Raw genomic sequence first — 20,378 nt, forward strand, 5'->3', positions numbered from 1 at the left:
AGAAATGCCTTCATACTAGTTCCTACCTCCATTCCACAGCTTTATGTGAAGAATGAGAGCATGTCACTGATTATCATGTGTGCAAAACTAAAGACTTACTATAAACTAGGGCAAAAGACTTGGTTGTACAAAGCACAAATCATGAAGTTAGTTGGCAAAACTGGAGAGGAGAGGGGTTTATGGTAAAATTATAAATGATGGTAAAATCACAAGTATTTTGACTCAGTTAAGGAACTGGCTGGAACTGGAGTAGAGGTTACTATTATTTGTTTATGTTTGTTAAGCATCTGTTTCATAAGCAGTATTGAATTTAGAATATAAAACACTACCTAATTTTTCACACCAGATTAAAAAGGAAAAAAGTGTCAACTAGAGAGCTACATAACCATGTACATGATTAGGTACCTTACTCTTTCTGGCCATCAGGATGGTCAAAACCAAATTTTAAAAAACAGTAAAATTAAATTAAAACATATAAAGAAGGTATCATTTTGTTTCTTTCCCCAGATCTTGATCCTGTCATTTTTCTATTTTATTTGACACATTTGTATAATACTTTAACTCCTTTGTGGAGACAGGATATGAATAAAGAAACCTAAAACAGCAGATAGACACTGGTATATCTCTGTAGACCTCAGCATTGGAATGTCTCCGTATCTTTTCAGACGAGCATTTTTTAATTTGAATTTAAGTTCCTCATGTATTAGATTGGTGCAAAAATAACTGCAGTGTTTGCAACTGTTTTTAACCTTTTAAACTGCAATTACTTTTGCACCAACCGAATACTAACTAAAATTAACAAAATTATTTACAACTTTTATTTTAAAATATTCCTCAAATAAAGATATATATTTAATGGTAAGAGAATTCCAAAAGATGGAGCATATTGATTAATTTGTTTCAAACAAAAAGGTCAAATTAGGGCATCATTATTTATGCCTGGTAACTGAGCTCAAACATAGTTTGGGATGGTGACCCTCTGCGTGGTAATCACAGTGATCATCCAAGCCCTTCATTCATGCCTGAATTACCCAAAACAGTTCCCCCAGAGGCTCCCTGGCTCTAGACTCTTCCTCCACCGAGCAAACTTGCAGCCCACTGTCCAGCGTAACCTTCTGCAGTGGTTCTTAGTCTTTGTTGGGCTAGGGATCCCATGTGCTGAGGTATAAATCCTATGGTTTTCCCCCATGCCCAAAAGACACGTATACACAGAACTTAGTGCACAATTCCAGGGAGTCCATAGAAGAAGCCCAAGATGAGGTCGCCTTTCCAACAACGTCAGTTTCATCATTACCCGTTTTCATGCTAAATCTCTAACTGTGCCAATCCCTTCCATGTGGAATCTGTATTCTGGCACTTAAGGCCCTTCATGATGTGGCTCTATGCTACTGCTCCAGCCATTTCGCTTACTGTTTAAAACTGGACTCCAGCAAAGCACTGTATCAATTCAACAGAGCACAGAAATGTACAAGCTAATAACCAACCCCTTTCCCTGAGCCCAGGCCTCATCATCGGAGCGAGAGTTCCATGAGAAGAGGAACCGGGTTTTGCTCACTGCTTTATTTCAATGAGTAGAACAGTTTCTTGCACTCGTTCTGCAATAAATACAGAGGGTATCAAAAAAATGTATACACATTTAAGAAATGAAAAACTGTATTAAAATTGTAATAATACTGATAACAAAAGATGAATACAAGTCACATTTCACTTCTGCAATTACAAGAGGTGCTCAAAGTGAAATTACCCCCAGCATAATTTCAATACAGTTTTTTCCTTTCTTAAAATGCGTGCACATTTTTTGGGCACTCTTTTGTATTTGATGAGTAAATGATTCTCTAATTTAATTATATTTATTTGTTAAAGTTATGTAACATAATAATCAGTGCAAAAACCAGACTCGTCTTCTTTGCAAAAGGTAGGCGGCAAATGACTACTTTAAATTAAATGTATATTTTAGGAAGAAAAATTTAATTAGTAAATCACTACAAGACAATGTTTACAGTATAGTTTATTTTCATTTCAAGTCTTCCTTTTGGAATCTAAACACGACTAATTAATACAGTGGAAGAACCACGTGTCATCTGTAGGTCCACACCAGCAGAACTAAATACCTTGTATCTCTAATTAAAGGAGGGGAAAAGGGGTGAGAGAACTTAGTTACAGTGACCTTGGGGACATGGCTATTCAGTGACTGCTCTAGCACAGGCCAAACATATTCTATGAAGCAAATAATCAACAGTCAACAGAGCTCTGTGCTAAAACATCTAAGGAAGTGTATTTGAAGAGGGAAGAGATAGTAACACTCAGGAAAATAGTTACCAAAATGAGGACAAAGAATTCACAGTAGGAGGTAACTGGGTTACTAAACAAAATACAAGGTCAACAATATCTAATTTATAAGACAATAGAGGAAAGATGCTACTGAAATCAACTTCATTTCTAATAATCTGAGCTATTTTGGTTCAGCATAAAGATAGTATCCAGAGTTCCATCTTTGGGTCACAATGAAGACAAAAGTTGACAACTACTCTTTCAAAGAGAGATTTTGTTTCTTAACAAGAGCATAAAAAGGTGACCCACCTGACCTCTCATCACAGACATCTGATTTTCAAAAGTGGCTTTGCTAAATCTTTTGTCATTCTATCACAGGAAAAAAAAAATATGATTACAATTCCAAAAGTCAACATCTTTGAAACAAATATGTGAAAAACAAACACTTCAACTTTGCACATAAGGTCATTAGAAAGCTTTCCTAATTAATACAATAACATGAAAGAGTATTTTTACCTGAGGTATTTTTGTATACCCCTAGAATGACAACAGTAGTTAATTTATACTCCATCTTGCTACAGAAAGGATTTAAAATGACATTGCAATCAATGGGGTTAGGCTTTTTTGAGAGGTAAACCATAGCAGGCTACCAAACATTTATTATAATTTTTAGAGTCATTGTGTAAATATTCAACTTGTGAAGAAAACAACTTCTCAAGTTTTAATTCTCACGTCAAAGAATACTCATAGTACGTGTAACTTCATAAATTTATGCCTGTGTAGAATAAAACTGCTAATTCCTTTCTGTTAATGTCAAGTTCTACTACAAGAAGTGATACCTGAAGCAGTAAACTTCAAATTAGCTCTATTAAGAAAATCTATTTGAGAATAATTTCATTTTCCGCAATAATACAACTAAAAATTTATTTACCTTAAAAAGTTCATAAAGATCTTCACATAAATCTTGCACAAAGTTCATGTCAGAAATATATGGTAGAATCAAGTTTCTTGTTTCTTCAGAAAACGGAACTTTTGCTTGAGGCAGCCAAGCCCAGTGAAATGGATCTAATAGAAAAAAGTATTCTAATCAGTGGGAGAAAGGGTTTATTTTGATCTACATTTATCCTGGTTCTTTCCCTACAATTTCTACGTTCTCAAAAAACAAACAAACGAACAGGAGAAAGAAATTATAAAAGAACAATTACCCTTTGCTGTCTAAATTTTTCAGATTCTAAATTTGGATGTTTAGCTCAGATGTCAAAACCAGTAAGGTATTACCTGAATCAGTCAGGTTTCTGAGTTTTAAAGAGTAAGAATTTTGATAATGAGACTATTTCAAACAGATTAAAAAAAAAAGATCTGACTCTCTAGTTCCTGAGTTTGGAAATTAAGAGATACCTAGAAGTTGTTCACAGCCCCAGATCAAGTATCATGATTGAGATATCCCTGCCCTTCCAGCCACAAATCATCAGGAACTGGCCACCCATTTGTTCTAATATTTTAAAACCATTAGTAGGTAAATAGGCGAGTGGCTCTAAGGAGTAAAAGATCCATCGCTCCCAGTTAACTCTAGTTCTCTTCCAAGAGGACCATTAAATCTACAAAGGGCCAGGACTAGAAAGATCTGCAAAGAAGTGAAATCTTCTAGAGATGGTGCATACTCAGCCTGCACGGAAGTATATGGCTTATGACACTATGATCACCCATAGAACCACTGTAGGTTCATCCAATGAAAACCTCCAGCTTTCATGGCTACCATTTGGAGAGCCCTGAGGAAGACATCTGCCTTCAAAGTCATTCCTTCTTGTCTTTTATCTATCTCTTTGCATACTGTGGGAAGTACACAGTCCATTCCAAAGAAAGCTTTTCCTCTGGCCCACACCTCCCTGAAGCTATACCCAATTTTCTTTTTATTAGATTGGGACAAAAGCAATTGTGGTTTAAAGAGTTAAAAACAACTGCAAAAACCGTAATTATTATTGCAGTAACCTAGTATCTTTCCCTGATCAACTACACAAAAGAAATGCCTTTGTTCTATGTCTGCCTCTACTTCCAATCCCTATCCGTCAACTTCTATTAGCAAAGTCTCTTCCCTAAGACCACTGGTCATCTCTTAAGGGTCTCTCCAAAGGCCCAATTTGCAGTCCTCATCTACTTAATGTCTTTGTAACACGTAGCACTGTTTTCTGTCATCTCCCTCTGTGAAATTCTCTGCTCTGTGGCTTTGGAGATACTACTCTTAAAGTTTACCTTCTGTCTTTTAAGTCACTTCTCTAGTTTGCTGGCTTTTCTTCACTTCTTCAATGTCACCATTCCCCCAGAATCTACACTTAGTCCTCTCTTGCCTTCATTTACTAAACATTTATGAAACATTAACTGAGTACTGTACCACAAATTGTCCTAATAATAGTATTTGTTTACCATGATTTCCCTGGGTGATAGCCAACACCACTATGGTTTCCATTACCAAGGTGACAGTTAAAAACCTGTATCTTCAATGTCAAGTTCAGGACCCTTAATCAACCTAACTGTGTCTTTATTAAAATTTCCATATATACTGTAGTCACCTTAAACTTAACACTTTTAAAGTGCAATTTGCATACAGATTCCAAATCATTAGAGGGGGAAACAATGGAACACAGACATCCCAAATCAGTTCAACAAAAGATAGGACAGAAAAAAAGAAAAAACTGGAATTCATGGTAAATAGGAAAAAAAAAAAAGATGGCAGGAAAAGTTCAAACACATCAGTAGTTTACTGAGACAAACTACAGAGTTAAGTGTCCCTACTAAAAGAATCTCAGATTGGGCAGAAAAATATCCAGCTACTTGCTGCCTATAAGTCATATACTTAAAACAAAATGATGGAAGTAAAAAAAAGTATAGAATACCAGGTAAATACTAATAAAAAGAAATGAGGTACAGCAAGCAATGTTACCACAGACAAAATAAGAAAAGAAATAAACACTGAGACCACGGTAAAGTGGGATATATTTTACACTGATAAAAGAACAGGCCACCAGCAAAATAAAACACTGGGTTTTATGAATGTGAAATACAAAGCAAAAAATGTATAGAAATGCAAGAAGAAATTGACAAAAATCACAATCACAGTAAACCTTTAAGTTCCTCTCAAAAATTAACAGATCAAGTGGTCAAAAAAGAAGTCAAGAATATGATTTGACAACTAACAAGCTTTAATTAGTAGACAGATAAAGAACTTTGTGCCCAAACACATTCTTTTCAAATAGTTCTTCAAATTGGCCCTATATCAGATTACAAAGGAATTACTAACAAATTTCAAAAAGCAGATTTCACAGCCACCTTCACAAATCACAAAGTTATGAAACTGGAAAATAACAACAAAGGACAGTTTAAAAAAACAAATCAACTGACCCAGAAATTTTAAAATCAAAATCAAACAAAATGCTTCTAAATTACTCCTGTCAAAAAGAAAATCTGAAAGTATGAATCTATAGAGCAGAATCATAGAGCAGCATACCCAATCTATGGTTTAGCCAAAATGATAGCTAGAGGAAAACATAAAGGAAAGCAATCTAGGATGAATGCAACAGAACAAATAGATGGAAAACATAAATCAATGAAAGAAAAAAAGTAAAAAACTGAAAATCTGATCAATAAAATCCAATTAATTATCTGAAAAAAGTAACTAAATAAATAAATATAAAAGGTTAATGCTTTACAACAGACATCTTTGGCAACTGTAATGATGGAAAAAATCCCACTAATAAACAGTAGAAATTTAAAAGAGAAATAATCATAGACACAGAGATTATTTTTTAAATTTATTATACATATTTCTAACACAGAATCCTAATGAATGACAACTTCACCCAGGTTTTCCTGTACTATTTGATATCCATAAATTTTATTCCCTTCCAATTCTGGAAAAGGAGTAATTACAGAACCTATAGAAAGTTCTAAATACTCACATGCTCTCCACTCATCAGGATGTTTAAAAGGAAATGCTAGACCATTATCAATTGCAGCTATTTTAATAAGCGATTCTTTATTATCAATCCACTTTGTTTCCTAAAGGGGAGAAAAACGGTCTGTTGATAAAAAAATGCATATGAATATTTTTAACACATAAAGCATTTACCATAATTGTTGAGGTTTAAAGAGCAATTAATTTTACCTGAAGAGCCTATAAAAATAAAAATAAAAAATAAGTTGCCAGAAAGTAAAAATTCACCCTTGAAGGGCTGACTGTCTTAAAAATCAGTAAGAATTTTGTAATCACTATTTTTTTTAAAATTTGATATTATAAACTTAAGAGTAATGTTTTATTTTTTTCCTCTTTGGGGAAGAGGGCTTGGAATTATTAAGACTTAAAATGTTGTCCCAGATAATTTATTGCTACATGCATTGCTTAAATCTATGATTATTTCCAAACTACAGACATTTTTAAGATAACAACTTAAAAATTGCCTTATTAAAATCTAGTCTACCCTAGGGTCCCATAAAAATAATTAGTTCAAATACCAAATGTTTCTAAATAAAACTCTCCAAAGACCATAGTTAAATATAATAAGTTCCAATAGCAGGAACCTCAAGAAACTCTTGATTACAGAATCTAGGCCATTCCTAATTTCTACATTCTTCAGTAGCAAAAACAAAGACCTCAGAAGCAAGAGGATTTTCATGTAAAAGACTGTTTCCTATTAAAAAGTTTAAGATAGAAAGATGCCATTATTAAATGGCCTAGATAAAATAACAAAATAAGAAAAAGGTAATTCTTAAATTAAAAGTATTAGAGGTTCATGTGATACATGCCATATTTGTTTCTTTTAGTTTATATCAAATATCTTAGCTCAATGAAAATGCACAAAATACTTTAGAGCAAAATAATGAAGTTTTCAGTAAAATCTAATGCTTAAGATATACCAATAAAATATATTTAAGAACTAATAGAATTATGTATATTTATGTGTATATTTTAAACCATTTCTGCCATAACTGCCATTTATTTTTATTTCTATTATTTTTTTCTATTTAGAACTTTATTGAGGTATAATTTACATGAAATAAACTTCATGATAAATAAAGTGTACAATTTGATAAGTACGGACAGATGTGAAACCTTCACCTAAAAGTTCCTTGTGTCCCTTTGCAGGCTCCCTCCCTTCCTCCACCCTCAGGCAACCCTTAATGTCATAGGGATTAGTTTGCACTTTTCAGATTTTTATATAAATGTAATCAGACAGTATGACTCTTTATGTGTAGCTTCTTTCAATCAACAGGATTTTGAGATTCATCCACATTACTGCCTATATCGAGTTTGTTCTTCTTTTATTGCTAAGTACTCTGAATATGCAGTTTTAAAATTCTTTGATAAACACTGAAAAGTACAAACTTTTTAAAGTGAGGCAACAGCTTTAAGTGATGAGAACACATAGATTATACGTATTGGAGAAATTATTTTTTAACTAGTTAAAACTTTTCAACTGTATGGACTGTTTTAAACTAGTAAAACTATTCCAAAATATCTCTTATGCAACTATTTAAAATTTGAACTTGGTAGTCAAAGTTGACAAAAACTGATCTAAACAGCTATCATTCTGATAGCTTTAAGGGTCTATGCAGTCCATTATATACATTAAATCCAGCTTCTTATAAGTAGTGGAAGCACATTTTTTTAAGTTCAATGTATGGGATTCACAGGTAACACATTCCATAATACTATATTACCTAATATTGAGTCATAAGACTCACAAAGAAGTGAATTGGTAATATATAAACATGACCAAAAATACCAGATACCTTTATTACATAAAAGCAAAATAAATTTGGTGGTTCTACAAAAATTTTCCAAGCCCTGAAAAAAGTACCAAGCTCGTATCATTCTTCTATCCTAATGCAACATAAAAAATAAAGCTGCATGGAGATTTTAAAAAGTGGAATTTTAAAAAATGCAATGAAAACAAGGGAAGAAATGAAAAGAGATCAGAAAAACCAAAAAGGAGATAAAAACCAAGAATCCAAGTGAAGGAAATGATGAATAAGAACTTCAAGGAATCTTTTACAGAAATGGAGTGTGTGTGTGTGTGTGTGTGTACATATATATACATTCTTTTAAAATTTCCTTACCTTAATTTCCTTTCCATGTTTCTGCTTTTCACATCTGATTAACCAATTATCATTCCCCCTGTCTTTCAAAACAACAACAAAAAATCTGTTACTTTGTTTTTTATGGATATCACAGCAAACAAAAAAATCTAGTCACCTCTTGATTTTCAAGATTTTCATTGGTTATCTGTGGCATGTGTTTACATATTAAAGGCTCTAATCTAACACATACAAACAAAAAAATATTCATAAATGATAACTAACACTGTTGAGGGTAAACTTGGTCAAATATTGTTGTAAGTGCTTAACATGTATTAATTCATTTATTCTCACAATCACTCTGTGAGGTAGGTATAATTATTGTCAAGAACTATTAAATCAAGGATAATTTCTCTATCCTTAGGAAGAAAAAGCATCTACCCCTATGACCAGGCAAATTTCTGGACAGGCTCTCACCTAATGTCTATGTAGGCGTATTCTAGACTCTATACTAATTTTAACATTAACTTAAACCACATTAATTAAGGAGGTAGATCTAGAAAAATATATAATGTTTGTTCAGAAACCAATATAAATGAGCAAACATTTTTGAACCCGTGGTTCTCAAACTTCAGAGTGCATCAGAATTACCCAGAGGACTTGTGTAAAACACAAACTGCTGGCCCCCATATGCAGAGTTTCTGCTTCAGTAGGGCTGGGGTGGGTTCCAAGAAGATGCACGTGTAACAAGTCCCCATGCAACGCTGACCTTGACAGGCCAGGGAACCACATTTGGGAACCACTGTGTTATATTATCCACATCATTGCTCCCTTCCAGCCCATAAAAAATTAAGAGTTTAATGTATTTATAGACTGCACTACGTCACCTAAGTCAAAATAAGCACCTAAAATAATTTACACAATTAAGTTTTAATCATTCATATATGCAGACAACATTTCGAAAAATTGGCTTTGTCCTGCTGCCGAGAAACAGCTCACTAGGGATGGGAACTGCTCTCCAATACAGTAGCAATTCTGCCAGTAGAGTCTACTACATCTCCGCTTTCTAAGGCAGGTAGAGGAAACATGGCCTCAAGACTTCATCAAAACGTATGTCTTTGATTTAGATAACAAGAGTTGAATATGGTTTGAAACCTAAAAAAATTTGAGTGAACGAAGAAGAGAACTTCAATACCTGTATTTCTGATGATGTAATCCAAAATAACTAATCTTTCAAACTGTGACTGAAATTGTTTTCTAATATTCTCAGGTAAAGGGTCAGCTTCAAATTTCCTAAGCCAAAATTCAGCCTCCTTGTAACCTTCAACAAATAACTGAAAGGAACCAATCTATAATTTTAAGAACCATAGTTAGAAAAGAAAGTACAAGAACAAAGGTATTATTTTTTTAATTTCTCAGCAGTATTTTCAATAAATATATAAACACAATAAGAAAAATAGAATGGTTAACGCTAATTTAGGTAAGCCACATTTATCAAGAACACTATTTTTATACACTAATTTAAAATAATCATACGAAGAACACATAGCAAACAAAAAATTCTCAACCTTAGACTTTCAAGAAGCATAGCAGCTATTTTAGGATAAATGGTATTTCTATCACTAAAATTGCTAGCTGTTAACATTAAAAAATTTATTAAAGGAAATACAAATTTAAACAGTACATGGCACACAGGTAATGGATAACTTTGTTGGCCTCATAAATACAGATAAATCACCACAAAGAAAATGTTTCTCCTCCTAACACTTTATGTTCTTGTTGGCATGCAAGTTTAATGATTTCCTAAAGGTTTTCTCTGAAACACTTATAATTAAGTCCTAACAGTCATAAATATGGAAATAATATCTTTTTTGAGTCACACTTATTCCGTCATACCCAAAGAGTTACAGGCCTTGTAAAATTTTCAAACTTCTTGATTACTTGGAGTACAATTTTAAAAACAAGTTGGGTTGACCATGAATTTCTACTCAAAGTCTTTTATCTAGATAAATACACAGCTACAATAAAGCAACAAAATCGCAGGTCAAATATGTGTTTAAAAAAAATAAAGCCTAGAGCTTTTCCTAAAATGCCTTTCCCATTAACTCTCCCCACCCTTGCTTATTAGCTAGCTGCTAATCATCCCTTTGGTTTACTTAAAAGTGATTAAAAAAAATCTAATATGTAGTGAGTAAACATAGTTACTACCATTTACTTTACCATATGTCAAGTACTTGACATATATTTCTTCATTTTATCTGCACAACCCTAAAAGGTAGTTTTTATCATTTCTCTCCCCTTACCCTCTCCTTTTATAGAAACTGGGGCTTGGAGAGTAAGGAATTTGCCGAAGGTCTCAGAGCTAAATGGTGGAGAGGCTGGGAGTGAAACCTAGGTCTGATTCTTGACCTGTGCTTTTAGCCATTCTTTATAAAGCTTCAGATTCAATCTCCTCTTAGACACATTTCCTAGCCCTCCAAACTGGGTTAGACATCCCTCCTCTATTCTCTCTGAGCTTCCTGCACTTAACCATCCTAACTACTTTATCACATTGCATTGACATTGCTTCTTTACTATAAGCTCTTTGAAAATGAAAAAACTGTTTTCTTTACTGTTATATCCACAGCCCTCAGCACAATCCCCAGCACATGGAGCTAAGTAATAAGTGCTGAACTGTCTCCCAAATAAAGCTCATCACAGTAACTTACCTTAGGAGGGAGTCCTATCCGATGAAATTTTCTACCTACTTTTGGCACTTTCTCTAAAGCATACTTTTTGCCTCTAGATTTTGCACGGTCAATTGCACTGTAGTTAAATGTCTCACTGACAAGCCAAACCACCTAGAAATATATGGTTTAGAAAAATGGTTATTAGAATTTGCATGATGGTATTTCTATTCATGTATACTATGAACCCACTCTAATGCTGCAAATTAACAAAGTTTAATCCTATATTAAATGCCTCAGAGAATCTAAAATAGAAAGGCTAAGGGTTTTGCAGTCAGTGAAATGGCACATCTTTCTCTCTGAAAGAGGCAGCCTAAAATTGGCCAGTGGAAGAAAGAAGGAATAGTCTTGAAATGCAGAATTAGGAATGAATATTTTGAGGAAGTCTTCAAGTAAAAATGTATAAAGGATAAAAAGAAAAAACAAGTCTTTTGAGCACATTTGTTATCTCTACCTTCAGCAGAAAGTCTAGATCTCTGATCTTTTTATCTGCTTTCTAAATGCTAGTTCTTTTTCCTTCTTGTTAGCATCATCTCAGCTCACGTGTGCAAGAGATACTCACTTGGATACTTTGTGAATCCACACTAGAAATAATTTATTCTCTCTCGTGACTCTGGATTACCAAAAAGGGGGATCACTTTAGGCTGTGTCATTAGAAATAGTACTAACATGTTCACAGAGAAGTAGGCTGTAAATTAGAAGTCCATGACCTAGAAGAAATTCTCCTTTACCCTTGTTTTAGGTACAATGCCCAGATGAAGCTTTTCATCCACAAGGGAGGCAGCAGCTTCGGAAAGGTATCCCTGGTTAGGAACCAAGCAGCCTCTGCCGAAGCAGCAAGGGCAGCAGACCTTATGAACATATTTGGTCCATTTTGGATTCAGTTGACCATAAGGCTCTTCCGATTTGGGTTTAAATACACCAATAATTTTCTATAGGGAAACAAATATAGAAATTTTATTAGACTTTTAACAGATAGAGATAATAATCCATAAACTACATTCTGATAAATCTTTTGTACTTTTTCCCACCACAGATTTGGACATAAACCTTAAATATTAAAGAGATTTAGTTCCAATCATATTTTTATATTCATTCTCATTCAACAGTCTAAAATCGATAATCATTTGGGCTAGTGATTTTCAAACTGTGTTCTGAGAAACCCTAGGGGAAGGTGAGAAGGGAGGTGAGGGCAGGGCTCTAAGAACTCATGCCACTTAACCAGTGAGGCTCTGATTCCACCTGTTTTATATTACTGGACTTCCAAGCTATGAGAGGATTCTACTGATTTTAAAATGTGTGAAAACCACTATTCTAGGTCAAACAGTATTATTCTTCAGTATTTATCCAAATTACATGTTTGTTTATTGTCTACAAGAGCAGGAACTTTCTTAGGACTGTATCCCAAGTACTCAGAACAGTACCTGACACATGGCAGGCATTCAAGCATTTGTTGAATGAATAAATCCAATGACATAAAGTGGTCTCTATACAAAGATAATGAAAAAGATAAAATACAAAGGTAATGACAGGATATAGTTAACACCTACCAGTATGTTGTCCGATTCTCTTACCTTAATCTTTCCATTATTTTTTTATGAACCCATTTAAAATAAATTCTCTCCTCTTAAAGAACTTTTTCCTCATGGATGTCTAAAAGTCTATAATCTTTACTACTGCTCTGATAAAATATATTCATATTAAATTTAGGGGCTGAATTATCCTTAGATAAGAAATAAAAATCTTATTATAATTTTGAGTATATAATTGCTTTATAAATACAATAACGTCTGAGCCACTAGTAAAAAAGTTAACAAGAACAAATTGAGAAATCAAACTCAGAATAAACGTTGAGATTGACATTACCTACATATATGCTTAAACCTCAAAAAAGACTATGTTTTAATATGCAACTTCAATCTTTACAAAAAATATCTGGATGAAATTATAATTTTTCTTCCTCTTGAAAAAGATACTGCTGGCTATGCATTATTCAGAAAGCTTTCAGAAGTGATAACATCGATTTCTGAAAAATTCTAGACTAAGTGGAACAAAATCCCATATCAGCTTCTCTTTCCTGCCCTAGAATTCTACTTTGGTTCATTTCACTTTGTCACATTCCAGCGCCTGCAAACTTCAGACTTCCCAGGCTCCTTCTCTGATATAATGCAGGAAAAAAAAATTTTCTAGGGTAAAATATACCTTTGAAAAAAATCAAGCACTTTGGAAATGACATTAAACAGGTTTTGAAAGTTTAAACTTCTACTTTCCTTGGCTAATATGGTTATAGACTACTGTAAGGTAAGGACTTATGAATATAAACTCAATAAATCTATAGCTAAATATGAGTATTCAATAATTCAAGTGGTTGAAACCAAATATTAAAATAATAGAACAGTAAACTATGACTTCAAATAAATAGCTCTATTTCTAAATAGTAGAGTGCTTTCGTAAAAAAAAAACAACAAAACAAAACAAAATTGACCTTTATTTCTGAAAAGAGGGTGCAATCAGATTTATTAGGAAAATATCTTCAGAAACTCACAATGACTTCACATTTAAACTAGTGATTTCCAAAATTTGTGTTATATATAGTAGGTCTATGAAATTCTCACCCTTTTAGGATCCTTCACAAAGTAACTTCCACTTGAACCTTGAGAGATTCTTTCTGGAAAAACTCCAAATTCTATTGCCTGCTCCGCTTTCAATACAACATCAGCAAATTCTGGATCATCCAAGAATGTATTCAACTCTGAAGAACCAACAATTATTGCAGTAAGAAAATCAATGTTGGTGATGGAAAGAGAACTGACTCTGGGTGGTGAACACACAATGTGAGATATAGATGATGTAATACAAAATTGTACACCTGAAATCTATGTAACTTTACTAACAATTGTTGCCCCAATAAACTTTAATTAAGAAAATCAATGTTAATATAGTACATGAAGAAGAAAACCCAGCTATGAGAATGCTCATGATATGGACCTGTAATAATGGATTATGTCAATACCATTAGAACATGAAGGTACAGAAAATTGTAATCAAGTACTGTTACGGGCTGCTTTGATCCTTTTCGCCCCATTAATCCCACTTGTCTTTGAGATTCAAGTAATGACACATGGAAAACAAGACCCCTATTTGTTGGAAAAAATCACGTTACTGCCTCACAGTACTTTGAACTGCTCTCCAGCAGTGATTTCTGTCCTCCATCCTCCCTCAGCTCCAACTGCAAACACGTAGTCATACCTCAGATGTGTCGTTACCAATACGTGCAACTTCTCCATACTTTCCATTTCAAGCAATTTCTATCCCTAGTTCACTCTCTGGCAACCTGAACCCCAAAATCCTTCCATCCCACTAGGAACTACAAAGCATTGACCTACTATGTTGTCACTGACCTTCACCCCCTTTGTGTCCTTACTTCCCTCTTTGATGAGCTTAAATTATGACCAATCATCATATAATAAGTCTCTTCCTCTCTCTCCACATCATGGTCACCTTGAAAAATCTCAATCCTGGTTAAATCCAACTGTCTGCTGACTATGCCTGTACACAGACAGCTGAAATGACAAGAGAAACACACACGCACACAATGCCTGGTCTCACTTTAAATCCATTACCACAAACTTCAGGTGGGCCCTTCATGCTGCCCAAGGAAGCATACTGTATTTCCCCGGACAATCAGCTCTAATGCGTCTTTTGGAGCAAAAATTAATATAAGACCCGGACTCATATAATAATTGCATAATAATAATAAGACTAGGCCTTATATTATAGTAAAATAAGACCGGGTCTTAAATTAATTTTTGCTCCAAAAGTCGCACTAGAGATGATTGTCCGGCTAGGTCTTATTTTCGAGGAAACACGGTACTACATTCCTGTTATGGACGGAATGTTTGTGCTCCCCTAAAACATGTTGAAGCCCTAATCCCCAACATGATCATACTGGGAGATGGGTCTTTCAGAGGTAATTTGGTTTAGCTGCGGTCATGAGGCTAGGGCCCTGTAAGGAGATTAGTGCCCAGAGCTAGCTAGCTAGCTCGCACTCTCTCTATTTCTCTCTCTCTCCCTCTGCCATGAGAGGACACAATGAGAAGGCGGCCATTTGCAAGTCAGGGAGAGAGCCCTCACCAGAACCTGACTATGTTGGCTCCCTGGTCTTGGACTTCCCAGCCTCCAGAACTGAGAGAAGTAACTGTCTGTTGTTTCAGCCACCCCGTCTACGGTATTTTGTTATGGTGACCTGCACTAAGGCAACTCCCCTGGTACACAGACTCTCCTGCTCTTCTGGACAACTATCTCACACCCTCACCTCTCCTCAAATTCCCAGCACCTCCTCTCTCTCAGCAGATGATCTAGCTTCCTATTTCACTATGAGAAGCAATCAGGAGAAAACTATCATTATCCCTCAGCACCGTATCTACCCACCCACACCCTCTCCCTTCTGTCTGTTACCACAGTTCTGTTCAAGTTCTATGACCAACTCTTCCATTCTGTGTACTAGACCCTATCTCAGGGGCTGCTCCAGGATATTTCTTCAGCAATTTATCCCTGCATCAAAATTTCCCTCTCTATTGCATTCTCTTACCCTCCACATCCAATCCAACAGCAAGTTATACAGCATTGCCTTAAATAAATATCCAGAATCCACCATCTCTCACCATCTTCATCCCTTCCCTGCAAATTAGGTCACTATCGGCTCTCACCTAGGACATTACAAGTCTATCTGATCTCCCTCTTTCATCTGTGCCCTCTCTATACTCAACAGAGAGGCTATAGTAATCCTTTTAAAATAAATCAGATTAACACTCCTTTGTACAAAACAGACCAATGGCTTCCTGTCTCAAAGAAAAAGTCCAGGTCCTTATAATTAGCCCCAAGACACTATCCAATCTCCTCTAACCTCCAATTTGCTTTTTTTGTTTAGCACTTATCACCTAACGTATAACTTATTTAGTGAGCTCCCGGAAGACAAGGATTTCTCTCACCGCTGTATGCCCAGAACTTTTACAGTTCCTGGAACATAACAGGCACTCAATAAACTCTTGCTGACTGAATTAATAATTAATAATTTAAAGTGAAAGACAAGCCAAAATTACTCTGGAAGGCATTTAAATACTACATGCACTCAATATTATAAAAATCCAAAACAAACTTTCCTTACTTAAAAATTTGCCTTAATTCAGACAGAAACAAAACTGCTGTTTACTAATTTTTAAGTCTGTGCTAAGAAATACTACAGAAAGTGCTACTGGGCATATTTAACCTACTTAAAAGAATAAATAATCCTAGTATTTTAATCAAGTCTATACAATTGATATGTTAATTCCAAATCATTTTTTAAACTATTTTTTTAATTGAGGAACAGTGCATTTCTCCAGGGCCCATCAGCTCCAAGTGGTTGTCCTTTAATCTAGTTGTGGAGGGCGCAGCTCAGCTCTAAGTCCAGTCACCATTTTTCAATATTTAGTTGCAGGGGCGCAGCCACCGTCCCATGCGGGAATTGAACCGGCAACCTTGTTGTTGAGAGCCCGTGCTCTAACCAACTGAGCCTTCCGGCTGCCCCTACGGCACCTCAATGGCAGCTCTTCAATCTAGTTGTGGAGGATGCAGCTCAATCGAACCAGCAACCCTGTTAAGAGCTTGCACACTAACCAACTGAGCCATCCGGCTGCCCCCAAAATCATTCTTAACTATCCCATGAAAATCCTTAAGAATGGAGGGAGAAATTTTGTCTTTCTTGTTTATTGTGTATGTGTATCCCTAGCACCTAAGAGAGTGGTACTTAATAAATATTGAATTGAATAAATATATTATTTATGTGCTAGAATGTGCCAGTAATCATTATCATTAGTCAAATGATATTTCTTCTAGGTCAGAGCTCTTAATAATAAGAAACAACTTGAAAAGTTATGGATTTCAACCTTGCTTCCAGTCTAGTGTACTTTCCATAGTACATTACCAGCAGGCGGTCTTTGGGCCAATGTTCAAACATTTTCAAAGACAGATCACTCCTTTCTTCATGCTATTGTTTGCTTGAAAACATATATAAACTTTTTCCTTTACCAGAAGTATGTCTCCTGTAGTGTCACCCAATGTCCTAGACATCTCATCTGGAACAAAACTCTACCTACTCCTTTCTTCCCAGGGATGGTCCTTCAAATAGCTGAATATCATTTCATGATCCCCCAAGTCTCTTTATTCTGCGTCTCCTTCCATACGGAAGTGTTTTCAGGCTTTTCAGGACCTGAGTTGCCCTCTCATTTCATGCCTCAGTTTTTCAATGTTACTTCCTTAAAATATGGTCTCCAGAATAGAGCAACTCATTGCAGACAATAAAGACATCGCTCAGTCTTGACACTACACCAAAATAAGAAGCACTTCAGTATTTTATCAGTTGTTTAAGAATCCTTTTCATATTTCTAATTCATACTGAAATGCCTAAACTCTTGGACTCTCCCATCTTGTACTTGAGCATTTTTTTGGGAAACTATGTGCAGCCTTTGACGTTATTTCTATTAAATGCTATCAAATTGCTTTATGGGTGAAGCTTTATGAAATCTTCATAGAACCTGCCTATGTTGCTCTCATGCAGCCATGATTATACTCTGAATACTTAATAATTCAGTTTCAGCCAAAAGCAGATCAACAGAATCATTCCTATCAAATCAGCCAGCATGTTCTCAATCCTTTTTTTAACTTATCCCTTGTTGAGCAACTCTTTTGGATAAATGAGATAATCTCCCCCCATGAAAATGGGCATTCTTTGAGATGGCCTGGATTTATCACACAATCAAGAAAGGGATTTAAAAGACAACTGGTCCTACTATCTAATTAATGCCAGAAGCAAAGGGTACATATCAACTATTTTAAAATCAAAGTAATTGTATTTTAGTAGATAATTTTTCTTTAACTGACTCATAACTCACATTCTACAACTTTCTTCATTTTACTTAGATGTACATTTGGCAATGAGTTTAACTTGGGGACACCCCCAAAAGGTACACTGCTTCAAGCTATATATACTATGGAGATTTGGTTTGAAAATTGACTGTCACTGTTTGGTTTGATTTTTTAAATAGCTGAGGGACATGGTCAGTTACATTTTCAATTTTTTCAGTTAAAATGACTAACACCCCTTTTAAGCAATAAAAATGGGGTTTATTTTGTCTCAAAGAATATTTAAATTTTCTAAGAAGAATCTCAATTCTCCCTCTGTGTACTCCCTTTGAGTCTCCTCTAAGAAGACTCAGTAGATTTCTAGTGAAGTTCTAGTTCTGCTCAAGCTTCTCACTTTTCACAAGACATGGAGCCTACCTTCGAACCTTTGCCCCTGCTATTCTCAGGCAGATGCCGAGCTGCCTTCCCAGCGCTAATCCTAAATTCATTCTTTGACTCCATCTGATCACCTGCAAAGCTATCAAACAAAATGATATGGGTTCCCGGAGGGCAGAGATCTTTGTTTTGTTCTCTGATATATCCCAAGTGCCTAAAACAGTGCCTGGCACATAGGAGACCCTGAAGAAATTTGAGTTCACAAACTATCCCTTGAATCACACTTAAAGATTATTACTGGTCCTTTAACAAGTGGAAATTGAAAATGGAATAAGAGAATCCACAGTATAACCTTTTATATTAAGTTGGTGCAAAAGTAATTGCGGTTTTTGCAATTATTTTTAATCTTTTAAACTGCAATTACTTTTGCACCAACCTAACAGTATTAGGTAAGTATGCATGGTAACTTAACAAGTTCTCATTTTAAATAAATAAATCAAATGAACTCTTCCTCACTTGAGGGTTGGGACTATAGCTTACCCACTAAACACAACATTTTCTAAAAAAGTAGCTGGCTCACAAGTTTGGTGATTTGAACCCTGCGTCAGTGCTATTCATCCTACGAGTCTCAAATTCGATGGCACTTGCTCTGCTAAGTCTTCCGTGACCCCTAAATCTAGGGCATGGTTCAAATGGAACCCTCAGCCTGCCCCATCCAAGTAGCCGTTTCATCTGTTAGAACTGTTTTAACTGACCGACTCCTCCATTAGGCTACAAAGCTATGTGGGGACAAGGCTGGCCTGGACGTCCATGTCATATCTGGTCACCACTGTTTCCCCAAGGCCTCCATTTCCATTGGCACCCAGCAGGCGCTCAAACATTTCATGAATGCTGTATCGCTGCAATAAATGGAAAATAGAGAATAGGTGGATTCTAATTAGTGGTTGAGGAATAATCTCTGACACATCGCTGCTTACTACCTTTCAAAAGCTCAGTTATAGAGGATCGTCAGACACGTTAGGACATCTACTCTTCTAACACCTTCCTCTAAATCAAGGCAGATTAGCAGCATTTGAATCTAGACCCACCAATACTGATAGCGCCACCCATTAGAATTACTGCTATTGAAGTGGGCTTCTGGGAAGTTAGATGAATACTACAGTCACTTTTACTACAAAAATATTCTTTAGCATATAGTCTCCCCTCCAAGAGAACACGTAACAGGTTATCCTTTGTTAGTTCTGTTTTGGTTCAAATAACCAGTTTGTTTTAACTTTATGGACAATAATTGTGTTTCTCTCAAGTTGACTGCTCAATAATCTTAAAAATCAAGTATGTGGGCTGCCTGCATCAAGTATCTGACGTGCACTTTGTGTACTTATTCCAGCCTCCTAACATAAATCTTATGTTATCTCATTATCCTTATTTCCCATTCTCATCTTTCCTCCTTACTTTTAAATGATTTTATTTTGTTCCTACATTTTATAAGCCACCATTAATTACTAAATGGCTTACAAATATACACTTCCTTTTACTTTGGTAGCTCTTTGTGAATTCTAACACTGTTCTCTAATTGTTAGGCTCTCCAACAAATGTGATTTAAGTGCTCCTGGTTTGTATTAACTGGGACCTTGGAGAAGTCACTTCACCTCTTTATGCTTCTTTAAAATGAAAATAAAAAATAGTACTCACTTCACAAGGTTGGTTATGATTAATATATGTGAAACGCATAGAACTATGCCCTGCATGTACTGTTACATAGGTATTAGCTATCGCCATTTTTATTACTCACCAATTCACTAATTAAAATGACAATAAAAACAAGGAATGCCACTAATCCTTATACTTTGACATTGATCCAACACCACTGTGTTTATGCTGGTTCTAGACTTTGTCAAATGCCTTGTTCAAGATCACAGACACGACATTCTTCCACTGGCTAAAGTACACAAATAACAAACAAAATAGTCACAAACGATGTTAATGTTAAACTAAAGGCAAGAACTTCTTGGAACCAGAGAGGTGGCTTCATGG

At 35.3% G+C, this 20,378-nt stretch overlaps 1 protein-coding gene across 3 annotated transcripts in view; it reads right to left on the reverse strand.

Moving 5' to 3' along the window:
* PI4K2B (phosphatidylinositol 4-kinase type 2 beta) overlaps nucleotides 1-20,378 on the reverse strand; it is a 28,726-nt gene that overhangs the window by 5,843 nt on the left and 2,505 nt on the right. Inside the window, exons 2-9 of one of the 3 annotated variants that reach the window (XM_088792625.1) lie at nucleotides 13,682-13,818; nucleotides 11,798-11,998; nucleotides 11,049-11,180; nucleotides 9,536-9,674; nucleotides 8,383-8,444; nucleotides 6,225-6,324; nucleotides 3,203-3,336; nucleotides 2,581-2,640 (exon numbers count right to left, since the gene is read on the reverse strand). In XM_088792625.1, coding sequence (XP_088648751.1) covers nucleotides 2,581-2,640; nucleotides 3,203-3,336; nucleotides 6,225-6,324; nucleotides 8,383-8,444; nucleotides 9,536-9,674; nucleotides 11,049-11,180; nucleotides 11,798-11,998; nucleotides 13,682-13,818 — 965 coding nt within the window. Of the gene's footprint in view, nucleotides 1-2,580; nucleotides 2,641-3,202; nucleotides 3,337-6,224; nucleotides 6,325-8,382; nucleotides 8,445-9,535; nucleotides 9,690-11,048; nucleotides 11,181-11,797; nucleotides 11,999-13,681; nucleotides 13,819-20,378 lie in introns of all 3 variants that reach the window. The other 2 variants (XM_019743894.3, XM_019743895.3) reach the window with 2 other exon arrangements.

This window comes from Rhinolophus sinicus, chromosome 1, assembly GCF_057876585.1.
Source record: "Rhinolophus sinicus isolate RSI-liver-muscle chromosome 1, RSI-T2T, whole genome shotgun sequence".
Lineage (NCBI taxonomy): Eukaryota > Metazoa > Chordata > Mammalia > Chiroptera > Rhinolophidae > Rhinolophus > Rhinolophus sinicus.